The following is a 25,199-nucleotide window of genomic DNA, read 5'->3' on the forward strand; positions in this document are numbered from 1 at the left end:
CAGGGCGATCACATTTTTAATAGTAAAATTTATCTTTTGGAGAAAATCCTGTTTTTTAGACTATAATGTTTTTCTTTGTGTTGAGTTGCAAGATCTCAGAAGCTGTTTAGTGAAAAATAGATAGATAGATAGATAGATAGATAGATAGATAGATAGATAGATAGAATGAACTCTGTTTTAAAGCATAGCATAGGACATCAACTCATATCCACAAGGCATTTTAAGATTTTTATGATATATCATAGCTGGTTGCAAAAGGCATGAAGGCAGAGAAAGATACATAATTGTGTTTACTGTGAACCTTTGTGGAAAATTGCCACTGGGTGCATCTTTATTTTTATAAAAATAAATATGCATTTACTATGGTTTTTATCTTCAAATGATTGAATTGTATTGTAAGTTTTGAGGATGTTTCTGATTTAGTTTTCTTGAAATTGTTCTTCTACATGAAGCTATCTCTGTTTAACCCTATCTTGTCATAGCTTCTGCAAAGGTATAATTGGAATATTATTGACACAACTGAGCATTGTGATTTTTCTGCTTTAGTTTTTATATTTATATGTTTCTGCTCATTGTATTTTCTATTATTTTGACTTGTAATTGCTGTGCATCATACTTATATTAGAAGTTCTGATAGAGGTGTGATATGTTTTATAACTGCAAATGTAAGTTAATAATGTTCTCCTTAAATACATATTCTATAAATTTGATTGACTGAATAGAAATGGACAGTAATCCATTTCTTAACTTGTTCCAGCCTGCCTCATGGACACCAAGTTTTAATCATGGGTTATATGGAGCCATTCTTTAGTGTGCAAAATCAAGTAGGATTTAATAATGATCAAACAGTAAAATTGTGTCACTAATTACATGTTTATATTATACCTAAGAATCATAGGATTATAAATGTTAACCCCAAAAATCAGGTGATTTGTTAGCGATACTATTACGAATGATAATTTGAAATTGACATATATTTTTATATTTTAAGCTTTCCATTTTATTATCAGTCAAGGAAAACTATTATGAGCTAGAAAAGACTTCAATTTGAATAAATAACTCATTACAGATGGCAGTGGAAAAGAGAACATATCCGTAGTTAATGGATTTTATATTAGAAGATACTTATATGCATCAATCAAAATTCACTTGTTATTACTATTGTGCCCAGATAGGTATTTCTGAACAAGCAACCTTTATCCTTAAGAAAACTGTAACTTTTAAATTACGTAATTATTAGATTATAAAGAAAAGATCTGTAGTATGTATATTACTGCTAAAATTATAATCATTATTATTATCAAAGCTGGCTATTTGTTTGCTAGTATTTAGGGTATTTGCTTTTATAGAGGAAACCAATGTTCTAGTGATTGAAAAACTGATTCCATTACTTAAGGAATAAACCGTTGTTGATTCCCTTCCATTTTGGGATGCCCACTTCACATGTATTTTATCTTACGTACAGATCATTCTTCACTCAGTCTTTCGTATGTGTAGAGAAAGGAATCTGTTTTATTCCACTTGTTCTTGGTGTTAGTTAAAAAGAGAGCCACAGTTATTTACTACAATGTACTTAATCATTCTGGAACCTCAGTTTGGTCTTTAGGGCTCTTAATGGCAAATATGTTAACCTCAAAATTAGTCAATATCAGATTTTACCTAATCATACTTACTTGGTGCTGAATTCACATGCATATAGTAAATAAATTGTTCTACAGGCTCTAATGTGGTGCAGTATAAATTGGGTCAGCAGACAGTAGTGTTACTTACAAGTAGAAATGGGGACCAGATTCTGTAACCAGATACTCACTCTGAATTGTCTACACTACCCATTAAAAATTTCAAGACAATAATAAGAAAATTGAATTTCTCACAAAGATTTTGTTGTTGGGCTTCTTATAATGGATGTAGGAATCTGAAGAACCTTTCCTTAGAATATTTTAAATTACCCTCTAGGAAGCATTCTTTCACCCCTGGCATATCGCTGGTTTGTTCAAAGTATGTTTAGTGTGCTTGTGTAATAATTTGATCTCCAATTTAGGAGTCACTATATGGGAATTGATGACCTTCGGAGGAAAACCCTACGATGGAATTCCAACCAGAGAAATTCCCGATTTATTAGAAAAAGGAGAACGTCTGCCCCAGCCTCCCATCTGCACTATTGACGTTTACATGGTCATGGTCAAATGTAAGACTGCAAAATAATTTTATCATCACCGTCATCATTCTTAGTAAAGGAATAGTACAGATTAATCAACCTGCACAACTTTTTGGTATACTGAAAAATATCAAAAGTTCCAAGATAATTATGAAAAGAGAATGTAAACACTTGTGTTGTGATTATTGTTAATATGGAGCAACATCATGCTTTCAAGCTATGAGTTACATGACTCTTAACAATTATTTATTTCACTTTGATGCTTATCATTTCTATGACAATCAAATTGTTTCTCATTAAGAGATATAATTAATCATAATGTTAATAACCTTTAAAGGAAAAAAGCAGATGAAATAAATGATCTAAATATAAAAAGAGTTGGAAATTGACAGTTTAAAAAGTGAATTAAATGGAAATAGGTTTGCCAATTTCAGTCAACAGGAAATTAGCAAGGCAGAGGGGGAAGTGGAAAGGCATGAATCTACACTGAACTGAAAAAATGATGAATATTTGCTTTTTTTCAACTTGGTCATTTGTTTAAACCTAACTCTCTTACTTTTTTCCCCCATTCTATGCCCCAGACACATATGTATTATAAATGTGTTTTGGAAGCCTAGGCTCTTAATTTAAATAGAATTAAGGAAGTCTCTGGAGTTTCTGACTTAATTTAAGTGAGATTAGCATTCAGCAATCTTTCTTGTGTAATCTGGGGTTTTCCCCTTTTGATTTACACAGGGTGAGCAAGGAAACAAACCGGTGAAGGTGAATAAGCATCTTATTAGTAAGAGACTTTGGACCCAGGTCTACTCAGATTTATATTCATGACATGTGTGATACATTCTGACAGTGAGGGGAGAAATAAAAAATGTGCTTTTCAGTTCAGGTCAGCATGCCCTTTTCTCTAAGCATAGTTCTATTTACTCAATATTTAGTTAGAAAGAAACTGATACCTCATTGTGAATTTAACCTTTTTTGATTCCAGTAGAGTTCCAGAAACACCTATTTTCTCAGCATCCTGGTATCAATAGCATTCTTTTTTTAGTGGATGCATATAAAATAATAGAGCATTTGAGTTTTGTTAGGAGAGAAAAAAATCGAATAATATTAATGATACGGAAAATGATACCCAGAGACTTCCCAGAACAAGAATAAAAATTGAATTCCCAGAAAAAGGAGAAACAGGCTTTATATAGTTTTACTGAGTCAAACATTGTTCAGTAGTCATCTGTGGAAGAAAGGTAAAAACATGCATGCACTACATAATTTGATCATTATATGCGATGATTTAGATACTTCATTTAGACACGCTGATGAAATATTGAAAAATTGGGGAAACATTTTGCTTAATAGGGAGTTTTACCTTGATTTTAGGAGTTTTAAAACCTAAGAAAATGGTCATTTAGCAATAAAATCAAGGAAAGCTTGGGGCTTTTATTCTTGTCATTTCATCAGTTAAACAGAGCCTGGGGAGATAAGACCCACTTTATCTAGACTCCCAGCTAAATCATAATACCTACCTTGAAAATTGCTGATAGTAATTTTATGCTAGAAATGCTGGCACTAAGATAAGCTAATCGCTATTGCTGAACAAACATTACCAATCACTTTGCATTAGCTTTTTCCCACCAGGACAAACGTCACATAAGAAAGTTGCTTTCTATTCCTTTTTTTCCCCTTTGTGCTGGCGTACCGCATTGTAACCAAAGCTTTTTTATTCCATGTCACGCATGATATAAAATGATAAATTATGTTCCAATCACCTCTTCTATACCAATCAAAGAAAAGTTTTTTAAAAGATTCTTTTCACACCAAACATAAAAAGATCTGAGGTTCTGTAAGTTCCTATGGTAGCCTAAGTTATACTTTCTATAAAGAAAAATTAATCTTAAATTAGATCAACAAAATAAAAAGCTTGTGTGAGTTTACAATATATTACATTTAGTTATAAATATCAACAAACTGAGATAGAATCTCACCTATTGAATTGTTTCTTTTACTAGCTTTCTTTGTTTTTCACATCACTTTATTAAAACAATATTTTTCAAACTTAGCCTATAGTTTCATGAAATTTACATCCCACTTCTTCCTAATTATGGATAGAGTGACTCTTTTGTTGCATGTAATTTCTAGGTTGGATGATTGATGCTGACAGTAGACCTAAATTTAAGGAACTGGCTGCTGAATTTTCAAGGATGGCTCGAGACCCTCAAAGATACCTAGTTATCCAGGTTAGTACATTTGACTTAGATTTTTTAAGACTATCCCAATGGCAGACTCACTGCAAAATAGGAATAATATCTGAACTTTGGAACTGGAAATCGTGACTCATAAGTCTATTAACTAAACAATATCATATTAAATGACTTTTACTTGATGTCAGGACCACTTCTAAGCATCTTCTCTTAGTAGTCAAGTGCCTCTACTCTTGAACAGCCAGATATTTATGATTATTCATATATATAAGAAGGCTTTTATCCTCAGACAAGCCCTTTAGTATTCTGCTTTTTATTAACATTATGTGTAAGTCATGTTCATTGTTGTAATCTTCTCTTCTTAAAATAAAAGGAAGATGGATTTTTGTTATAACCATGACCATGATTGAAGACAGTGAATTAAAAGGTTCAATATATTGACATTTGATTTCCTCAAAAAATATTTCTAAATATGTTTTGTTTTCTCTTGGGAGGTATGCACTATCCAAGCAATGACTCAGATTCAAATGAATTAATGTACATGAATAAAATAACAGGTCAAAAGAACATTGTATATTTAACACTAGAAAAAATGGATTTGATAATTTAAAAATTATAACATACTTCTTTATAATTATCTTTACCTAAAGCATAAACAAGTGGACCTTGGGTAATACTGAGTTAAGTTTCCTCAGTAAAACAAGGTAGTATTTACATCAATAGTTTGACATGAAGAGAAAAGTCAGGTTTTAGTAGATAATGGTTTCTTGTTATCTTTTCCTCAACTTACAGAAACAAATTGTTTACAAAAATATCATGTAACTTTGAAAAAAAATTTTAGTTCTATTTAAGAAGTAGATGAGGCAAGGGTGTAACAGTAGTTTTGATGTCTGTCCCACCCCATTTATGTTATTTCACTTGTGCTGTGATTTCAAATGCTATCACTTTAACAATGTTATGCTACAGAGCAACTCATGGAGCCTATGTGGACTGATAACTACACTGCCAACCCAACCAAGTCAAATAAAGATTGATAAGTTCATTGCCCTTTATTATTTATTCTTAAAGTCACAGCTCAAACGCCATCTTGGTAATCAAGCCTACCATTATTCTCAGATCTGAAATGGATTATGCCTCCCTCAAAACAGCCACAGCATTCTGCTTTATCATCTCTACTGGCATTTATCACATTCTTCCTGTGCTAAATGTATTTATCTTCCCCTGTCATCTCTAAGTATGTGACAGGCTTCTTTATGGCTGGTAGCTGTGCTAAAGAATTATTGTTATTATTTTGAATGAACGCATGAATTTTCAACCATTTGTTTTGCTATTACATAAATTTGCTCCAAAGGCCACATGTTTAAGATGAGGGGAAGGATCATTTTTTGATGTGTCTGACGGGCAATTTTTCAGGGTGATGATCGCATGAAGCTTCCCAGTCCAAATGACAGCAAGTTCTTTCAGAATCTCTTGGATGAAGAGGATTTAGAAGACATGATGGATGCTGAGGAATACCTGGTCCCTCAGGCTTTTAACATCCCACCTCCCATCTATACTTCCAGAGCAAGAATTGACTCAAATAGGGTAAGAAGAAATTATATACCATTTCTCATATTATTTCTGAGAAAGAAAATCATGGAAATACATTATAAACATTAATACTACAAAATAATTTTATAGCTCAACTCAGTGTGATTCCTAAATTGTTACACCAACAAAAACTATGCTAAGCTTGCCATGTAGAGTTCATTTTGGAAAGCAAGCATGGGAAATGCGCTCTGAGATACCCTCAGGTTTCAGAAGGGGAAACTTTTCTTAGTCTTAGTTAAAGCAAATCTTAATTTTGGAAAATTTGCAACCAATTTAAAGAAATAAATCTGTGTGTGTTTATAAATAAAAATTCTTCCCAAGATAGGTTTCTCTACTTTTTGTCTTAATAAGATAATGTGACTTATTGGTCAAGAGGCAATGCAAGTACACCTCTTTTTTATTCATTTAACAGACATTAAATATTTTCTGTCAAGTTGAAGTAGAAACAAAAAACTGTAATCCTTTGAACTAAGTCCACCACACTGAGGGACTTCTGAATTATTTCTAAGGTGTAGATTTAAGTTTTGAAAGAAGCTTCGGAGAAGAATTTATATTTCACTTAAAATATTAAGCCCACTCTGTATGAATACCATTCTTTCTCTAAAAACTGTCAATCCATGTATTCATTTGTTTATTTTTGAAAATTCATTCATCATGCATTTAATATGTACCGAGGGCCTCTACATGTGAGGCATTATTAGACACTTGAGATGCAAAGAATTTTGACAAAACTACTACTTTCAAGAAGTACTAAGGTTAACAAAAGAGGCACACAGGTATATAGAGAGGGTACAGCATGACAGTGTTGACATTCAAGTGTCCATTAGCCTTCATGGAGCATGGAGAAGCTGTAAAATAATGCCTGTGGTCAGTTTCTTCCATTGAAAAGGTATAAACATGATGTTTAACTTTTTCCTAGAAAGCAGTTCTCTTCTCTTGGTCTCTTCCTTTGTTTAAGAAGCATCATAGGTGGTGAACAACAGCATCCCATTTGCCTTGACCATAGGCATAAGGGAACTTTCAACTTGCTGCTCATTCTTTAAAATGAAGTCACTTGCTTTATTTCAAATTGACAGCAGTAATAAACCTAGTGTTTATTGTGTGTCAACACATATATATTGTCTCTTAATAGTTACAATAATCCCATGAGGTTCTATTATTGTTATCTCCATCTTGCTAATAGAGAAACTTATCGCAAAGTTAAGTGATTTGACTGGTGTCACACAGCCAGTCGAAGGGCAGGATTCTAAGTGAACAGTCTGTCTCTACGCCACATACTGTTGCTTCAAAGTTATTGGAACATGATATTTTCAATATGGTTGTTTTTCTCAGCATCAACCTCAACCTCTGAGATACATGTTGTTTGGGAAATTCTTTAAGTGCTTTTCTTGTAAAATGCATCCCCCAACCTTCCCCATACCTTTTGTTTATCCACCCCCATTTAGAAGGTCTGATGTAGAAAGAGGCAAAGATGGAGACCTCAGTTAATTTTCCCTTTAAATGAAAAATATATCTTGTAGCTCAGTGGAGAGGAGATGTAACTAAAATGTTTAAAAATTAAATCAACTGATAGGTTATTGAACATTTGTTTATGGGAAGGAGCAAAATCTTTAAGGTTTGTGAAGGAGATACTTTTTTTTTCTCTGTACACTTAGCAAAATGACCAAATAATAACTTTGACGTTTATGATTTTATGTAACAAATTCATTACTTTTATTAAAACAGGGACATTTCAAGAAAATAGTTTCCCTTTCTTAACATGAAATTTTGTAAAGGCCAAGAGCTTAAATCTTTTTCTTTTTATAAGGATTCTCAAATTTCAACTTTCTGTTCATATTTATTTATGCTTAATGCAAGAAATTCTTAATAAAAGTTTTAACTAAGTGGAATTAGTGAGACAAATAGAAGCCACATGAGGAATTATTTGGCCTTTAGCCATCATTTCTTATTCCACGTTATTATTTAAACAATATTATCTGTAGATTTCTTTTTACTTTTTCAGGTCCTTGTTAAAGGGATTGTGCTTAAATATCATTTTATTTTCAGGCATTAAAAAGCCTTATTAGTCATCTATATTTTTCTATTTTTTTCAGTCTTGCTTTATATAACTTTAATGATAATTTCTAATATGTGCAAATGCTGTTTTCCTCCCTTCTTTTTTATAAAGCTAAGTTATGTTGTTTTATAGTTAGAAAATAAATTATTTCCATTTTAGGTTCTGTGGCCAAGTTATACAGTAAGGGACCATTTTAAAGTAAAGTTTAGTCAAATATTTTTGAGTATATTTGTTGGACTTTGAAACCAAAAAGTAATTCAGTTTTTGAATATAGACTCTCCTGCTTACTAGCTGAGAAGCTTTAGCTAATGTTCTGAATATCTTAACAAGTTTGTTTCTTCATTTGTAAAACAAACATTATGGTACTTATATGATTGTTAGGCAATTAACTTTAAAAAAAAAATTGCAGAGTATCTGAAGTGCTAGGCAAATCAATACTTATTACTTTCTTTTAGAATCACTCAAATTTCGTTTTTACTTGTTTCCTTGTCAATTAGAAACAATTACATTCTTTTATGAGGTTTCCTACACATTGTCTATGAACAACTTGTTGATGCAATCACTGCTTGACAAGCCAAGTATTTCTGCTGATGTGTTCTTATAGCAAATACGTTATGGAAGTTATTTTTATTGTGGTTTTAATTATTTTAAATTCTCTCTCTATATTTTGATAAATTATAACCTTAAAGCAATGAGTCAAATTAAAAAAAAAACAATGTTGATATTTATCTAGCAAGATGATAGATACAAATGCAAGTAATGCCAGAAAGCATTCACCAATTTTATATATGTTGGTGTTATTATTGTTAGATATCCTTTTAATATTATCTCAAAAAGTTTGATCAAAGTAATATACCAAAAGTACTTACTTTAGCATGATATGAATAGGAGAACATGAGAAGCTGTCTAAATTTCTGCAACCTTCAGTGCTCTAGATCTGTAAAATGGGGACAAAAAAAAATCTTCACAGAATATTGTGAAGATTGACTATTTAATACATCTTAGCATGCTGTCTATTGATGGACGTGCAGTAGGTGCTCAATCATGTTGAAATAAATGAAGACCAATCGAATAAGAAAAGCAAAGGCGATTTATTCAGTTCGCTATAGCAAGGGAGTCAGCCACTGTGGCAGAGACACAAAGGCAGAGGAATGGAAAAGCTTTATAGAGGCGAAAAGAGAAGGCTTCAGGTATGGCCTGTTTGGTGGCTGCTGGCGTGGGGACTCGATAAGCGGGCTGATGAGAAGCAGGACATCCTCTGGGATTGGTTAGGGGAGCATATTTATTTTCACTGATTGGTTCCGAGTTAAAAGTGGAGACAAAAATTAAGGAAGCTGCTTAGTTATTAATCAAATCCTGGTCATTTAGGATCAATAGTTAACAGAAGGTATTAACAGTTTCCTGGATTGCTACTAGAAGTAACAATCAGGCTTGCTGCAAGTCTGACGTACAGCCGACTGCCTTTCTGGGCTGTTTATTGTAGATGTGGTTTCCTGGGCAGTTTGCTTTAAGTGTGGATTACGCTGCAGTTTTCATATATGATCCAGCCATTGCCTGTTTGTGTATTGAGTCTATCAATAGGTTTTAGATTCCATTGCCATCTTTCTTCTCTTTGATATATTTATTTAAATGCAGACTGCCTTCTATTTTCAGTTAAATGTTTGGTACAATTTTGGAATTTCTGCACAGACTTTTTTCTGTTAATATGGATACACTTTGTCTCTCCCTTTCGAGTGACCTAGATTTGTGTCTATTTAGCATAATAAATTGTATATTCAGTGCAACGACAATGAGTCAAAATGGCTAATAAATTGATGGGGCTAAAGATACTTTAGCTTTAATGATATTGGAAAGTTGAATTTAATGTAAGAGTGTCAATGCATTTTTATGGAGGAAGACATGGTTTCAATTGCTGCAGGATCATTCAGTCATTTGTGGTGAGTAGTTTTAAAGATTAAGTATTCGACCTCTTTCGAAACACATCAGCTCAGTCTCAAGTATCCATGCCAGCAGAAGACAGAGGAATTGTAGCTGCTCACATTGGTGGAGCAGGTGATCCACAATGGACCTAGCATTACAATTTAAATTTTTCTCCACTCCTTTCCAATCTTCTAAGAAACTACTATATTAACAGATTTGCAGTTTTCCTCCTCTTTTTGCCCTTTTTTTTCCCTCCTAGGATAGATATACACATGAATTTGAAAAACTGGACAAAATGTAGGCAAGAGAAGTGAAGGGTGAAAGATGAAGGCGTTTGGTATTTCCCAAGTTTGATCAGCTTCTAAATAATTGAGCATAGGCTGAATGTTTGACTACTCAGAAAACATAATTCTGCATGCTTTATTTTGCACCTTTATCACCTTGCCGTCAGTTAAGATTTCATGACTTGGATGAAGATGTTTTAATAATGTTTCCACGCATATTGTAATGACCTTTTGAGATTTTTACTAATCCATCACTAAAACAAAAGAAAGAGAAATATAAGAAACTTTTGTTCTCCCTTGTAGGATTTATGCTATTGTACTATGTATGCTTCCTAGTGATAAAGTAGCAGAAATTCAAGCAAAATGATAATACAGAAACAGTGATGTCCCTCTCAATAATGACATGGATTTGTCTTTACAATTTAGGAAATCAAAACCTTGACTTCTTATTTTATGAAATAATAAAAACAGTAATAGTAATATCAGCCAGAACTTGTTGAGTGCTTACTCTGACCATGCTAAGTGCTTTAAATTAGCTATTTCATTTTTATTTCACAAAGCCTTGTGAGGTGGGTACTAATATTTGTTCCATTTTAAGAGTTAAAGAAATTAAGCTGTGGCGAGTTTAGATAACTTACAAATGATAAGAGGCAAAGCTACTGATTAAATCCAACATTCAGTGTTCCCACAGGGGCACCATAATCCTAAAAAAGCAGAGGAGCCTAGGGAGGGTGATTCCTCATTTCAAGTTGCTATTAAACTTCTTACGACTTACGGAACTAACACTTTTCATTTTCTTAACGGTAACTGGATAAAAGAAATTAAGTTGGATGTCAGGAATCTCACATTCTAGAACTAACTCTGACACTTCAGCCTTGGTCATATCACTTAATCAGACTCAGTCTCTTCACTTTAGTGAGTCTAGGATTGAACTAGATCACCTACAAGCTCCTTCTAAGTTTAAAACCTTTTCAAAGGATGATGTTTCAAAGTAATCATTGTATTTTATGCATTTATCTTATATTTTCTTCTAGAGAATAGTTAGTTGAAAAATGCCTAAAAGCATTTTGGGTTACCTCTATACACAACTTTTTTCCTTATGTGATTGATTATAGAAGAGAGAAACCTAAGGACACAAGTTAAGGAAGCATCTCATAGCTAAATGATGTAGTGGGAGAATTTTGTGATGATCTAACAAGGTTACTCTGGTTGCAATTTACCAGGGATCAATATCAATTCTAACAGCAGCTGCTACTTGACGATAAACGATTGTGGTCTCAGGATATTGGTTTTACATTTCTTCCAAAATATGTCAAGGATTCCTGCATGGTATCCTTGATATGATACTTGGGATTTTTTCTTTTTAATCTATTAAGCCAGAAGAAGGAGCTTTTCTTATTAAGACACTTCTTATCACTAGGGACTTTTGTCCCAAAATATTTCCCCATCTAAGCAGTAATCTTCAATTTGTTCAGTTTACTGTGATGAAAAAGTAAATGAATTAATATATTGAATGTTTATCTTGGGCTAAGCACTGTGTTGGGCAATGAGGGTGCAAGAGTTGAAAGACAAAGGTTCTGCCCTCGAGGAGTTCATATTCTAGTTGAGGAGGTAATATTCTGAAAGCAAGATGCCAGATAGTGTAGAAAAAAGATAAAGAAAACCAAATCAGCTTAAGAGGCTACAGAAAGTCATTTTTGGCTGTATCATTACTGGAAAATGAGGATCTAGCTTGAAATAGAAGATTTGGTAGGGCAGGACTGAAATGGGTCAGAAAGAAGGCAAAAAAAAAAAAAAAAAAAAAAAAAAAACCCCAAACAAATGGTACATGAATAAAGGCAAGGAGATATGTTTTCAAGTATACTTTAAAATTTTTAGTTTTTGCATTATTTCTGTTCTGTACATGTTTGAGAACTTTTTATGTTCTCAGAGAAGATATGATAGACTTCCTCCCAATTTTCCTATTAATGTCAGTGTTATGAAGGCTTGAAACATGGTTTTGAAATCTCTTGTCATTTAAACTATCCAATTCAAAACAAAATCCTTTCTGGTCATCCTGAAAAACACCCCTCAAATTTCCATCTTCTGTTTCTCCTGCCGTGACTCTAATTTAGGCCCTCATCACTTCGCAGGAATTACTGACATCTACTTTTTTTTTTTTCCTGCAGATGGGCTCAATTTCTACATATAGTATTTACCAAATGATAAACCATATTAGTGAATATTTCAAGCACCTGATCATTTATTAGCACTAATTCTTTTCACTTTATTTTGTCCTCGTCTATTGAGAGTGTGCCTTTATTTCCATCAGTGGGATAAACTTGAATGATATATGTTATATTAGCTCTCTCTTTATATGATGTATAGTCCTATTATCACTAACAGTTGAAGAATTTTTGAACATTTATCCTAGGAAATGCCTTGGCCATTCCAGTTGACCAGTCACTGCAATTTATTTTCCTCTACTCCCCAGCTCACACACGTAAAATTGCCCATAGCTGCAAGCATTATTATCCCAATGTTTATCTCTGTGAAAATATAGATCATGCTGGTGCTCTCTGTTTTAGTTTGGAGGTGTGAATGGGTAGTTGATTTGTTTTAACGAAGAACAATTTCTCCTTAGGCTTATAGATTTGTTTGCTTTTTTTCCCCCTAAATAAGAACATAACATCAAATTGCATTTGTTTAGTCTTCCAAGTTCTTGGAAATTATACGGATATCAAAGATAGTTCTTATCTGTCTGATTGTCCACTGGTTTGAGAGTATCCCTCACACCCTCAAATGATTAATTTATCAGCAAAATATCAGTGTCTTTTTGTGTGATATCTTCTCTACCAGTGACTTTCTTAAAATCTGGCTATATTATTTTATTTATATTACTCTTTGTAAGCCTTACTTTTATTTAGTGAAGTACTCTTTTTTTTTTTCCATTACTATTATTCTTTTTTTTTCTCTCAGATTGAACCCAGGACCTCTTGCATGCTAAGCATGTGCTTTACCTGTTTCTTTTATGTTATTTCCTGTACATAAAATTCTATGCTCACACATGGACGCCTGATTCTTCTTAACATACCAGTGACATAATCTTCCTTCCCATTTTCCACTTCCTTTGCCTTTCCTTCTCCTAGTATTTATGTCCTTCTCTAGTCACTTGTTTCAACTAGATTTTCCCTGATTATAAACATAACCAGTGTGGTTTGTCCTCGGCCCAAGTATGTAGATCAACCCTCAGTATGGTATTTTGCACTACTGAGCTGCCCTATTGGAGTATGAGGTGGATGTGTAGTAATTATATATTCATAGAGTGTCAGAGCTGGAAGGGATCTTAAAGACCTTGTCATACAACTTTCTCATTTTACAGATGTGTAAACTGATACTAGAAAAGATTAAATCTGTAGCTCCATGTCCTTTGCTTTTAAGGGAGCAATGGGAAGCCATGCTGCAGTCTCTCATGTCTAACATTCAGTCCTTTATTGGTTCTGTCTTTTGTTTTGTTTTGTTTTGTTTCTTTAACTGGTCAAAAACATGGACATCTTGATTTTGACTTCAAGCCTAGAGAAATTTAGCATCAGTTGGTTTGAAAGGCTCCTGCTAGGAGCACAATGAGAGGCCAGAGATGCTGCTGCTGTTCTGACTCCTCTGCTTATTCTTCGGTGAGACTCCCCGTAATCGAGTGTTAATGGTTTAGGAGGCAAATGGAACAGACAGAGCCAAATTTGAAACAAGAAACAGGGAGAAAGATGTCTGCATTGGTACTCAGTTATCACATGCTTGACGAGAAAATGATCCTTACAAATTTCACAAATGTTTCAGAATTGTCAAACACAAACTTAAATTTAGCTGCCACTTATTGACCACATATTTATGTGTTAGATTCTGCTCTGAGCTTTTGTATTTATTACCCTTAATCTTCACAACAAGGGTCAGCAGATTTACTGTTTGCATTTTACAAAGGCAAAAACAGATACAGAGAGGCAAAGTCCTTCGGCTAGGGCTTACAGACTGTATTGTAAAAAGTAAGATTTGAACACAGATCCATCTGCTTTACAGTCTATGCTTTTAATGCCCACCTTCATTTGGTAAAAGAACATGAAAAATCAATATATCATCTCCAAAAAATAATAATTGAACAAAATATAAATAAAAACCTAATACTGCTCAAATGAAGTTCATTTCAAAAATGGTTGGTACAAATTTCTAGGTTTTTTTTTTTTTCATTAAAAAAATATTTGGGACAATCTTTATGACACTTCTTTTACTCTAGCCTTAAGAGTAATATTTTGAATAGTATCCTCACCCCCTTCTTGAATCCTTTGAGGACTCAAAGTCCACTACAAGCAATATGTTATAAAAACAGAATCACTTTCATTCTTGGAACATGCAGGAAAATAAGTGATAGCTGAATAACGCTTTAAAGTTTACAAAGAATTTAGACATAGGTGGCATTTTATTTTCACACCAGAATCCCAAGGACATAGTGACTGAAGTCCTTGACCTATCAGATGACTCGGTCACTTGGTTAAGAATTTGGTAATTCCAGAACCAAGCCAATGTCAGATCTTCTAACTCCACACTGCATGACCTGTCTATCAAATAATGATTCCTCTGAAAGATGGACATTATGGTTTGTAGTTTCTTATCAGCTCTGGAGTTGGACACTGCCAGGAGGTTCCTGCAACACAATTCAACCATAGACCATAGACATGTGGCTTGTTTAACCAGAATCTGGTGTTAAAGAACTTTTCAGTCATCTTTATGAAATTATTTTCCACTTGAGCAGTTGTCAGCTAGCATAAGAAGCCTTTTCAGACAACCAGAAGAGGCTTCTTCCCCTCTTTGTTCAAAAGTGCTGTAAGAAGGAAATCAGAGCTAGGGAAGGAAACAAAGAAGGAGGGAGGGGCGACGGGGTGACACTTCGATTTGGAATGTTAATGAGTGTTTTATCTGAATCATTTAGATGGTTATTTTTTAGTATTATTGCCCCAAGATTCCCAGCTCTGCTGTACATCATGGGAGACATCTCATCAAGAAGCCTATTCTTTACGGCAGTCAACCTGGGAAGCACAATTGTGAGTTTCTTTACCCTTTCCACAATAGAACTGGGAGATTATCATCAACTTCCTATTCTTAATTTGTGGAGGTTACTTAATTTCTGTCTGTCTGTATTTATTTACGTACTTTTACAAATCCAGCTTTGTCTGCCAGAGCTCCCGGTTCAGGCCAGCTCACTAGGATGATTACTCCTGCCATGGCTCAAGAGAGATGTTCAATTTCACTCTCAATAAGGATTGATGGCATTTTGAGAGGTTCAGAATATCTTTTGATTATGCTGTGAAATGGATGGGAGAAGATGGTCATGGATGATGGGGGGTGGGCTTGCTCATTAGCTTTCCTTTGTGCACTTTCTGCTGCTGGACACACCCTCATCAGAAGCATCTTGTGCTTCGGTCCCTTTTCTCGGTCACCTGCCCAAATGAAAAGTTCCCTTTCTCAGCTGGGGATTCTGACACACCGGCATTCTCTAAAGCGAGGCTAAATTGTGTGTGGTAGTTTTCACTCAGACACCGTGAGTGAATAGCCGTGGATCAGCCTCTCATTACATTACATTTGATGAATGCAAAAAGCTGAATTGAGGGAGGGGTAGATGGGAAAAATTCCAAACACCGTGACTGTATGATGAAAGAAGTCCTGTAAGTCAGAGAGGGAGAAAAATTGAAAGTTTAATTCACAACCAATTTGGTTTGCTTTTTCCAGCAAGAATCACAGACATTGTTCAGTGACATTCATACTTAATTGTTTTTCCTCTCTGGAAGAAAATAGTAACGTTTAAAATTTTTCGCATGTTGGAGATTTTGAGATGTACATAATTCAGATTCATTTGGAGTTTGGTATAATCTCTGCCTAGTTAGAGCCAGGTACCGTAGTTCTGTGTTATACAGAACTGGATATTGGATACTCCTGAGTTTAAAGGCAAACTCATTCTTTTACTGCTAATGATCACATTTAAGAGTATGAGATGATTCAAAGAATAAATAATAATAAGTGACACCTGTTATCACTTATTATGTGCCAGGTACCATATTAACTGTCTAAAATGTTTAAGTGTATTTAATCTCATGGAAACCCGATGAGATATTTACTATTATTATCACCTGATATTTTTGTGGTGAAACCGAGCCACGGGTATTAAATGACAGAACAGGCAACCTGGCTCTGATATTCCTAGAGGCCATACCCTTCACCACATTGATGCATTGCTTCTGAATTTTTTTTTTTTTTTTTTGCTATTTTATCATTGCTATAAAGTCAGCCCTCGGTTCTTTAAAAATGAGATGAGTACACTGGTAAATAATTTTAGCTTTTTAATTCTTAATTTTTTAACTAAATTTCTCATAAAGGTTAATTTTGATCTTTAAGGGACTATCTGAATAGTCTTACTAGCAGTTACTTATTCACGAATTCAGATTCAAAAATTTTCACTTAGCTCAAATAGCTGATTATTTCAGGCAAGTAGCAAAGGGCATCTATTCATTCAATTATTTATTCATTGATCCAACATTTATTGAGGTGTCTACTATCTATATAATCCCATGGTTGCCTGTTTAGGGGCACATCCATTCCTGCCCTCAAGGAATTTGCAGATAAATAGCTAGCCAATAAAACACAATGAGGAAAGTGTTACAATAGGGGCTAAACAGAATGCATCAGGGTTGTTTGAACAAATTGGTGTTTTTAAGATGGAAGTGACAGGGCCACATTTACTTCTAGTGAGAAAATTCTGGCAACTGTTTAAAATGTAAACTAAAACAAAGACTGATTCTCTCCCAAGTCAAAGGAGACAGCATACAAAGTCTGATGTAAGTAACGGTTTTGAGAGAGAATCAAACAGATTTGGGTACCAGTTAGATGTTGCAGAGTGAGATGGAGAGAGAAGTCAAGGTGACACCAAGTTTTCTAATTGGGAGATTGAGAAGAGGTTAACATTACTACCCATGTATAAAAGAACATGGAAGTATAATTAGTATTTTGGAGTGTAAGTAGATACAGCCTTTAGATACTCAGGAATGTGTGTCCAGAGCTCATGTGAAGCTAAATCTTGATTTAGAAGTCAGGTTATTATTCTTGACTCATGACATATTGGTATTGTTCTTGAGAGTAGTTTTATTAGAATATGGAACTACTGAGAGCAGAATACCATTGATGAAGAGTCAAGGCATGAAGTGGTCATTCTTTGAAGAATTCTTTCACGTGAAGGGAAGAAAGGAGAAAAATGTGAGCTCCTGAGAGAGTAAGATGGGTCAGAGGATGTCTACTAGAATAATAGGCATCTGAACATTCTTAGAGTAGAGTGAGCTAGTGAAATCATAGAGACAGAAAATAATAGGAAACAGGAGAATCGGCAGAGAACAGTCCGGGAGTAGTTAGTAGAAGCCAAGTTCAATACACTTGCACAAAATTTATCTTAGGCAAGAGGATGAACTCTTTGACACGAGGAAATTTAAGAATAAAGTTTTAACGCATCTATCAAATAGGCGTTTCTCTGTCTCCTGAGCACTAGGAAAAAATTTTATTCAACCTTAAATTTACAGATGATATTCAAACTGCCTCTCATTTTTTAAAAAAAAATTCAACTCATTGGGGGAAAAAAGTACTTTTGAGGTAGTTTGGTAAATTCTCAATGTGTCCTTCCAGGGCTTGGGACCGGAGGTTTGACTTCAGTCCGCACTATCTGTGCAAACTTGAGTGACTGACTGAACCTCTCAGTCTCCTTCTCCCTAATACAAGGATAAAAATACTAACTACCCTACATGTGAGTGAGGACTGATCGGAATAATACAGGTAAAGCACTTCAAACAGTAGCAACTAGATAACTGTTAGCTCGTCTGTCTTCCTGGGCTCCAGCCGGGTTCCTCATGCAGGGCGTCTTCCCCACACTTCGTTGATTCCCACCCCTTCTTTGATTTCCTCGTTCATTTCCCCAACAACAGAAATAATTCACACCAAGGCTTTGTGAGTTTGGTAGATTTGGTTGAATATAGAACTAGTGGCCACGACTGGATGGTGGCTTCGTAGAGAGCAGCCTTCTAGTGCCTCACCCCGTGCTCCGTTCTTTCCCTTCCTCGTCTCTGTTTCCTTTTAGATTGATCTGGGGCCCCAGGATTTTCCTTCTTTATTATGTAGTACGATTTTCCCTCCCATTTGGAGCCTTGGCATTCGGCTCTTAATTGATTTACTTTCTACTCCAAATATTTCACCAAGATTTTTTCCCCAGGAAATATTCAGACAAATAATAAAAAGTTTTCCGTTTCACTATAATTTAGAGATTCAACTGAGACATACAGAGGGGCTCCCACAGGGAGACATTCAGATTCTATTCTCTCTATTATATAGAGAGCAGAGTTGTCAGGGAGGGAGGGGACAGTGATGTGTCCAGAAGCTTAAAAAGACTAGCGATTGCTTGGGGAACAATGAATGAGGGACCAGTAAATCTAAGGACTCACCAGAGGTAGAAAATATAGCTTTTTAAGGGCATCATTCTACTTGGGTGCATGATTATTCTGTAGTATCAAGGGAACCATGAGCAAGGGAGAGAAAAAAGGTTTGATGTAAAAAGGAATTAGGAGTGATGGGGCAGCTGCATGAAAATAAGATGAAAGGAACTAAAGGGTATAATGAGGATCAATGAAGTAATTAACCATGTGGTACAGATAAGTTCTTTTACTTTTTTAATCTCTCTATCTACTTATATATATTTACTTACCTACTATGAACTGAATGTTAGGTTTGTTTCATACATTCTTATAAAATGTAATGCTAACAAAACAGGAGGGGCATGTTCCCCCATTTTAGGCTAAGGAAACTGGAGCTCAGAGATGCTGAGTGGCTTGTGACAGCTAGTAAGTTGCACAGGACTCAAACTCGTTTTAGCCTCCTGCAGAGATCATGCTGGTACAATAGTCAAAGAATGAATTGAGGAGAAGGCAACTGCACAGAAGGCAAAAGAACTGAGTGAACGAGAGAAAGGAATCAACAAAGTGAATGAATAGAAAGTCGTGAGCAGATAAAGGATATATATTTTTAATTATATAATGGGAGTTTTTCCTAGTGATGTTAAGGTATAGCCATGTGGTAGTGATAGTAAAGTAAGTTAAGATCAGAGGCAAAGAGGCGGCTTAGAAACTATAATGGTTAGACATTCAGCGGCATTCATGGTGAAGAGAGCTAGAAATGCATCAGATATCACTGAACAAGCTAAGTGATACCAATGAACGATGTGCGTGTTGGAAACTGCCTGCAAAGACTGCAGATAATAATCCCGAGGATAAGGACCTTGTGTATAAGCATCAAAAAGAGGATGGGTGTTGAATGAATTTTTGAAGAGCTGTGATCTGGAAACTTAGAGCATATGAACCCTGACTCTGATGCCTGAGTTGAATCATGGAATGAACGTTCTCCACGAGAAACGATATTCCAGAGAAGCCTTCTGGGTGTGCAGGGGGCAGCTCCCGAATGCCAGGTGTCTGATAAAGAATGAATTGTAGGGAACATTCCCTGAAAAGTGACGGGAGAGTATGGGCAGATGGAGGTATGATGGAACCAGACACATCATTGGGAGTAGGGATGGAGCCTCTTAAAGAAAAAGAATGCAAAATAAAAATCTTATTTTTGGAACTTTACCCAGTCACATAACCCTGTGAGTCCATGACTTGGGCTCTTTCCCAGGCCTTGAAAGGGATGATGCAGCTGAAGAGACTGAAGCGTTAAGCTTTGTCGCTTCAAGGTAAATTCACTCTGGGTGGAGGAAGTGAGAAAACACGCCGGAGGAGTGGCTGCCGGGGATGCATGTGTTCCTAGTTTCCAATAGCACATTAGTGAGCACTTCCTTTGGGGCTTCTGGTATTTAGAAACTCAAGATGGATGGGGTGGGCCCCAGAAATTTAATACAATAACAAAGGACCCATTATTGACTGTGCCCTTCCTTCCTTCCTTCCTTCCTTCCTTCTGGAAGAGGATGCTCTAGCACTTTTAAAAATTTTATTTGTGGGCTGATAAACATTTTATGAATGTTCACCTGACCATATGCTTAGGATGAGCTTGCTACTTGTTTTTGCTCTTCTCTTGACCTGAATTTCCAAGCAGGAGAATATGAAGGCATTTCAAAGCAAATAATTCACAACCTGGGCTTATGTCAAGCTTTCTTGGAAATATCTTCTCCTCCTGCATAATTGACATTCAGTATGCTTTTGTATGGCAACAGACTGGATGAAAATCCTAAAAGTGCTGTCAGTGTGCTAATATTATTTCTAATTGTTCTTACCTGAGCTTTTCATACCTTCCAATAAGAATTTAAGAGCTCTGTCTTAGGAATGATCAAAATATCCTGTTCTCACTTACTGTTTTTGGCAAAATCTGAGATACTAGGTATCTTTTTAATAACTAGATAAGTAAATTTGGGAGAAGTAAGAGAGGCCAGATGCTGTTCAACTGGTTGATTATATTTAAGGAGCATGTATCCTAAAACATAATACAGATTAAACAGAAGCAGTTTCTAAAACTCTTGGATATATTTATAAATGATAAAAACAGTAACGGTTCCTCAGAGAGCCTGGGATGTCTCATATTTAAGACTTAAGGCAAGGAAGACAACCAACCACATTCTCCTTTGTGATTATATTTGGAAGATCAAGTATTAATATTTTCTTTTGTCAGAACATAGCTGCACCTTGGCTTAATATTTTCTTTCAGAAATGATAAATAATAATTGTGCTAGTATGTAATAAAGGACAAAGAGGCCTGGGAAATAAACCAATGGCTTTTCTTATCTGTCTAGTACTTTTTTGGTTGGTTGTTTGGTAGACCTTGGGAGAAAGCCTGGGGTATATAATATGTGGGAAAATCTAATTTATTTTATTTTTCCCAACTCCAGGTCATTTATCAAATTATTTCAGGTTGCAAATTTAAGCACTTTTCTGTGACTTAGCTACTTTCTTTCCAAGACGTGTCTGTCTTAAAAATGTTTAGCATGCTTTTAAAATCCTTTAAATGCTTCAAATCTTAACTTATTAAAGAGGTGACACATAGGAATTCTCTCTCCAACAGAGTAGGAGCGTCCAAACATTTCTTACATTACCACGTCCTTCTCTTAACATGCCAGCTTTCCCTGAAAAGATCAGCAAACGCAGGGAAGAAAAAAATTCAATCTAAGCACACATTCAGGGCTGAGGACGTCTCCTTGGCCCGTTGACAGCGCCTCAGCACGAATTCTGAGGCATATCTTATTAGGAGTCTGTCTGGATGTGTTCAAGTGTTCAGTAGATTAATTCAAGAAAATCAAGGCCGACCCATACTCTGCAGAGATGGGAATTTCTAATGTTTGGTTTTCATCAACTTTTTCACCCTCATCATTTAAAGAAAACAAAAGTAATGAAGACTTTATTTCAATTTATCATAATCTTCACTGTTAGGTCATTATGCTAATTTATTTTAGTTGCATAAGGAATTTATTATTGAACATTTAATATGCACCTTTCTGCGTGACAGTGGTAAAAGAGTTCTGAAGGGTCTTGTTTTAATTTACTGCTGCACTAAGAAAAGCATTATCATTATTTTTAATTTTCAAAGAAATGTTTTACACTGACTTTAAATGATATACTAGTCTATTCATTGAAATGAAATTTGTAAATGATTTTTCACTTTTGCATTTTGACAGGTGTTTCAGATGACACTATGTGATGTGAAATTGGCAAAATAAACTTACCAGACAGATAAATAATAGGTAGCTGTAGGAATCCTTGTATTCTGATATATAAGAAATGTCTGCTTTTTTGATTTGCAGCATTTAGCATGGTTTTGTATGCATGATAGTTGGACAAGTCAGTATTCAGCTGTATTGTCTTTAAATTACTAGGAAAAAATACCATGCTGCACATCTATATGTTGACTGAAATAAAATGCACAGCCTAAAAGTGGAGAGTTATGTTTTATGCGGCAGATGATAGTAGGACTCGAACCTGGGACACAGTATCTGAGATCGCTCTAAGAGGCTTTTGCAAAGTGGCAGGATAGGAGCCAGGATGTATGAGTTTTTGCAACGAAGACAAGGTGGTCAGAACATCAAAAGATTACTGTTAGTTAAAGAAAACCAGATATCTCAAGTTAAGGAATTTAGCCCTTAATGTGTGTGGGAAGGTGCAAAGGTCTGGGCTCATATTGCTTATTCCTTTGATATGCACCCATCTAGGGACAGTATCCTGCTCTTCCACATCCTGAGTTCCCTGAGGGTGGGTGCACCGTTGGGGGTGGCTGCAGAGGCCAGGCTGCCTGCTTGTCTGCATCCTGAGTTCCCTCTGCTCACTGTCAGGAGTGGTGGGGGAGGCTGACGGCTTGATGGCCACGGCATCCTTTATTTGCTGATATGGCTGGCACTCTTCTTCATTCACATACATAATACATTTTTTTCAAAGATATTTACCATGAACATGAACTTGTAAAACTCACAAAGTGGGCAGACAGACATCATTATTTCCATTTTACAGATGAGGACCCTAAGGTTTGAGGGAAACTTACCCACAGCAGCAGAGCTGTCGGGCGGCAGAGCTCTTCCCTAATCAAGTGTTCTCCCCCTCTAGCTCCTTCCCTTCCTACAGACTTAGAATCTCGTTTATTTATAACTTTAATTTTCTAAACTGTTTAGCTATGGTTATTCTGAAAAAGCTTCTTGAAAAATTTAAAATGATTCTTCCGTATAGATGTTGGTGTTACGCACCACAGTGTGGAAATACAGGTGGGTGGTAGGAGCCGCTTAAAATGGATACTTGAAGGGATCTGTGTTTCATCTTATGAGCCAAAACTGGATTTTCCATCTGCCTACGGGCAATTTATCCTTAGAGTTTGTCTTTCCTATTGTTCTTACTTAACAGCTTACATTCTTCAGGATAAAGCTGAAGCCTGAATTTCCTAGACATCCAAAGCATTAGGAAATACATCGATGTCTCAGGGGAGTGTTGTCACACTAGTGATAGAATCCTGAAGTTTTATGACTATTATAAAATAGCCATTGCATTTGGAGCCATTCACTATTTGTAAGAATAATTTTTTTTTGCCATTATAATTAAGATTTCAAACAGTGCCTCCAGAAATAATAACTGATTGAAGGAAGAGTGAGTGTACTAGATGACATATAATATTCAGATAATTGTATTGGGATTCAATTTCAATTTAGGGCTTACTCTGAGTATCTGCAGAGTAAGATGTTTATAATACATTGACTAACGCTAAAATCCTTTATTTTTTAAAACATATCCCACTGCCTGGCTGAAGACCCTGAGACCCTCATTACTAAACTCAGAGTTTGGGTTTAAGTATCTTTCTCTCTACCCATCAATGATCCAATATACTTTTACTGAAAATTCACCATGTTCATGTCCCTGGCCTGTGATAGGTATCAAGGATATAAAGATAAATTAGAGTGAAGTCCTTTTCTAAATAGGTTCACCATCTGAGAAAGAAGGCATATTAATGAAGTAAGTAGTTAGAGTACAGTTGCTAACTCATTATATGGGGGTGCAGAATAGGTTCTTGATAAATATTGTTGAGTCAGTAATGAAATGGGAGGAGGGTGTAGCTCAGTGTGTGTGCTTAGCACACACGAGGTCCTGGGTTCAATCCCCAGTACCTCCATCAAAATGAATTTAAATAAATACAAATCTAATTACCTCTCCCCCCAAAAAAGAGAAAAAATTATTTTAAAAAATAATGAAATATAATCAGGACAATGATAATATTCCATGGAATTAACAGGTAGCCAAGGCAAAGAAGCTAGAAAGAGTGTTGAGGAAAAATTGGAGCCTGGACAGAACTGGAGGTGGTGGAGGTAATGGACCATCATAAGAACTGCCAGTAATTTTTTTGACTTGAGGTTTATAAGGAGAGAGCAGAGAGAAGGCTGGAGAAATTGGCAAGAACCATAGCTACAAAAAGCCTTCAATGCCATAAGAAATTGAGACTTATGTTAAACTGAGGCAAAAGAGGTCTTCTAGGTTTTTAAGCAGGGGAATGAATACGAATACTAGGTTGGAGTGAAGGGAAAACACTAAGATCAAAGAGACCCATTAGAAAATGCAGTAGTCTAGTCAAAAACTGAGTCAAGAACTGTTTGTCACATGTGCTGTGCCTTTTTTCTCTGGAGAATCCACGTTTACTCCTATTATCCTGGCTTAATTATTAATAGCACTTTATTTTTTCCCTTAAAATTTCCCAGTTAGAATGATAAATTATATGGCACCTTAACCACAACTAAAAGAGTGTCAGCGAGGCTGGAGAGAATGGTTGGATTCTTGAGGTATTAAGATGTTTAAATGGGTAGACCTTGGATGCTTATGAAGAGTAAGGTAGAGGTGGAGTCAAGGATGACACTAAGATATTTAACTTACACAAGTAAAGTTGTTGATACCAGTCAGTAAGCCAAGAAAGATAATTCAATTTAGAGAGGAGATGTTCATTTTAGTTTTGGAAATGTGACATTTGAAATCCCGTGGAACATTCCAGAGGAGATGTCAGGCCAGCAGTTAATTATGTGGGTATAGGTTAGTACACAGTAGCTCAGTGTTACCCGACGTTGGGCCCATTATGATCTACTACCACCAATTTGAGCAAATCCCCCCAAATTAATCAGACTTAATGGGTGCCTTTGACCTAGCTAGAGCCAAATACATGAGGAGAGGATAAGAGTGGAGATAAGAGAGGATGTTCTGGAGTGTGTGTTATTGACTTGGAATGGTGCATCTTCTGAGGGAAGATGATATGGTCCCATTTCCTATAGAACCGGCACAAGAATCAGTGGGTTTTGGAGTCTCTTAGGGAGGAGTGAAGGATCATGGGCCTGAAATTGAGAAGGTAGTGTTGAAATCAGATTTATCTTCTTTAGAGTTTCACCTGGCTTGCCCCGAATCAGTTGTGCAGACGTAATCTAAGAATACCAAGCAGATCTTTTTGTTGTT

General features: G+C 35.5%; 1 protein-coding gene across 6 annotated transcripts in view; it reads left to right on the top strand.

The window, feature by feature from the left end:
* Positions 1-25,199, top strand: part of ERBB4 (erb-b2 receptor tyrosine kinase 4) — a 985,443-nt gene that overhangs the window by 940,086 nt on the left and 20,158 nt on the right. For all 6 annotated transcript variants that reach the window (XM_045520468.2, XM_045520469.2, XM_045520470.2 and 3 more), the window contains 3 exons: positions 2,042-2,188; positions 4,289-4,386; positions 5,764-5,934. In XM_045520468.2, the coding sequence (XP_045376424.1) occupies positions 2,042-2,188; positions 4,289-4,386; positions 5,764-5,934 (416 nt within the window). The remainder of the gene's footprint in view (positions 1-2,041; positions 2,189-4,288; positions 4,387-5,763; positions 5,935-25,199) is intronic.

The sequence above is a fragment of the Camelus bactrianus genome, chromosome 5 (genome assembly GCF_048773025.1).
Source record: "Camelus bactrianus isolate YW-2024 breed Bactrian camel chromosome 5, ASM4877302v1, whole genome shotgun sequence".
NCBI classification, from domain to species: domain Eukaryota; kingdom Metazoa; phylum Chordata; class Mammalia; order Artiodactyla; family Camelidae; genus Camelus; species Camelus bactrianus.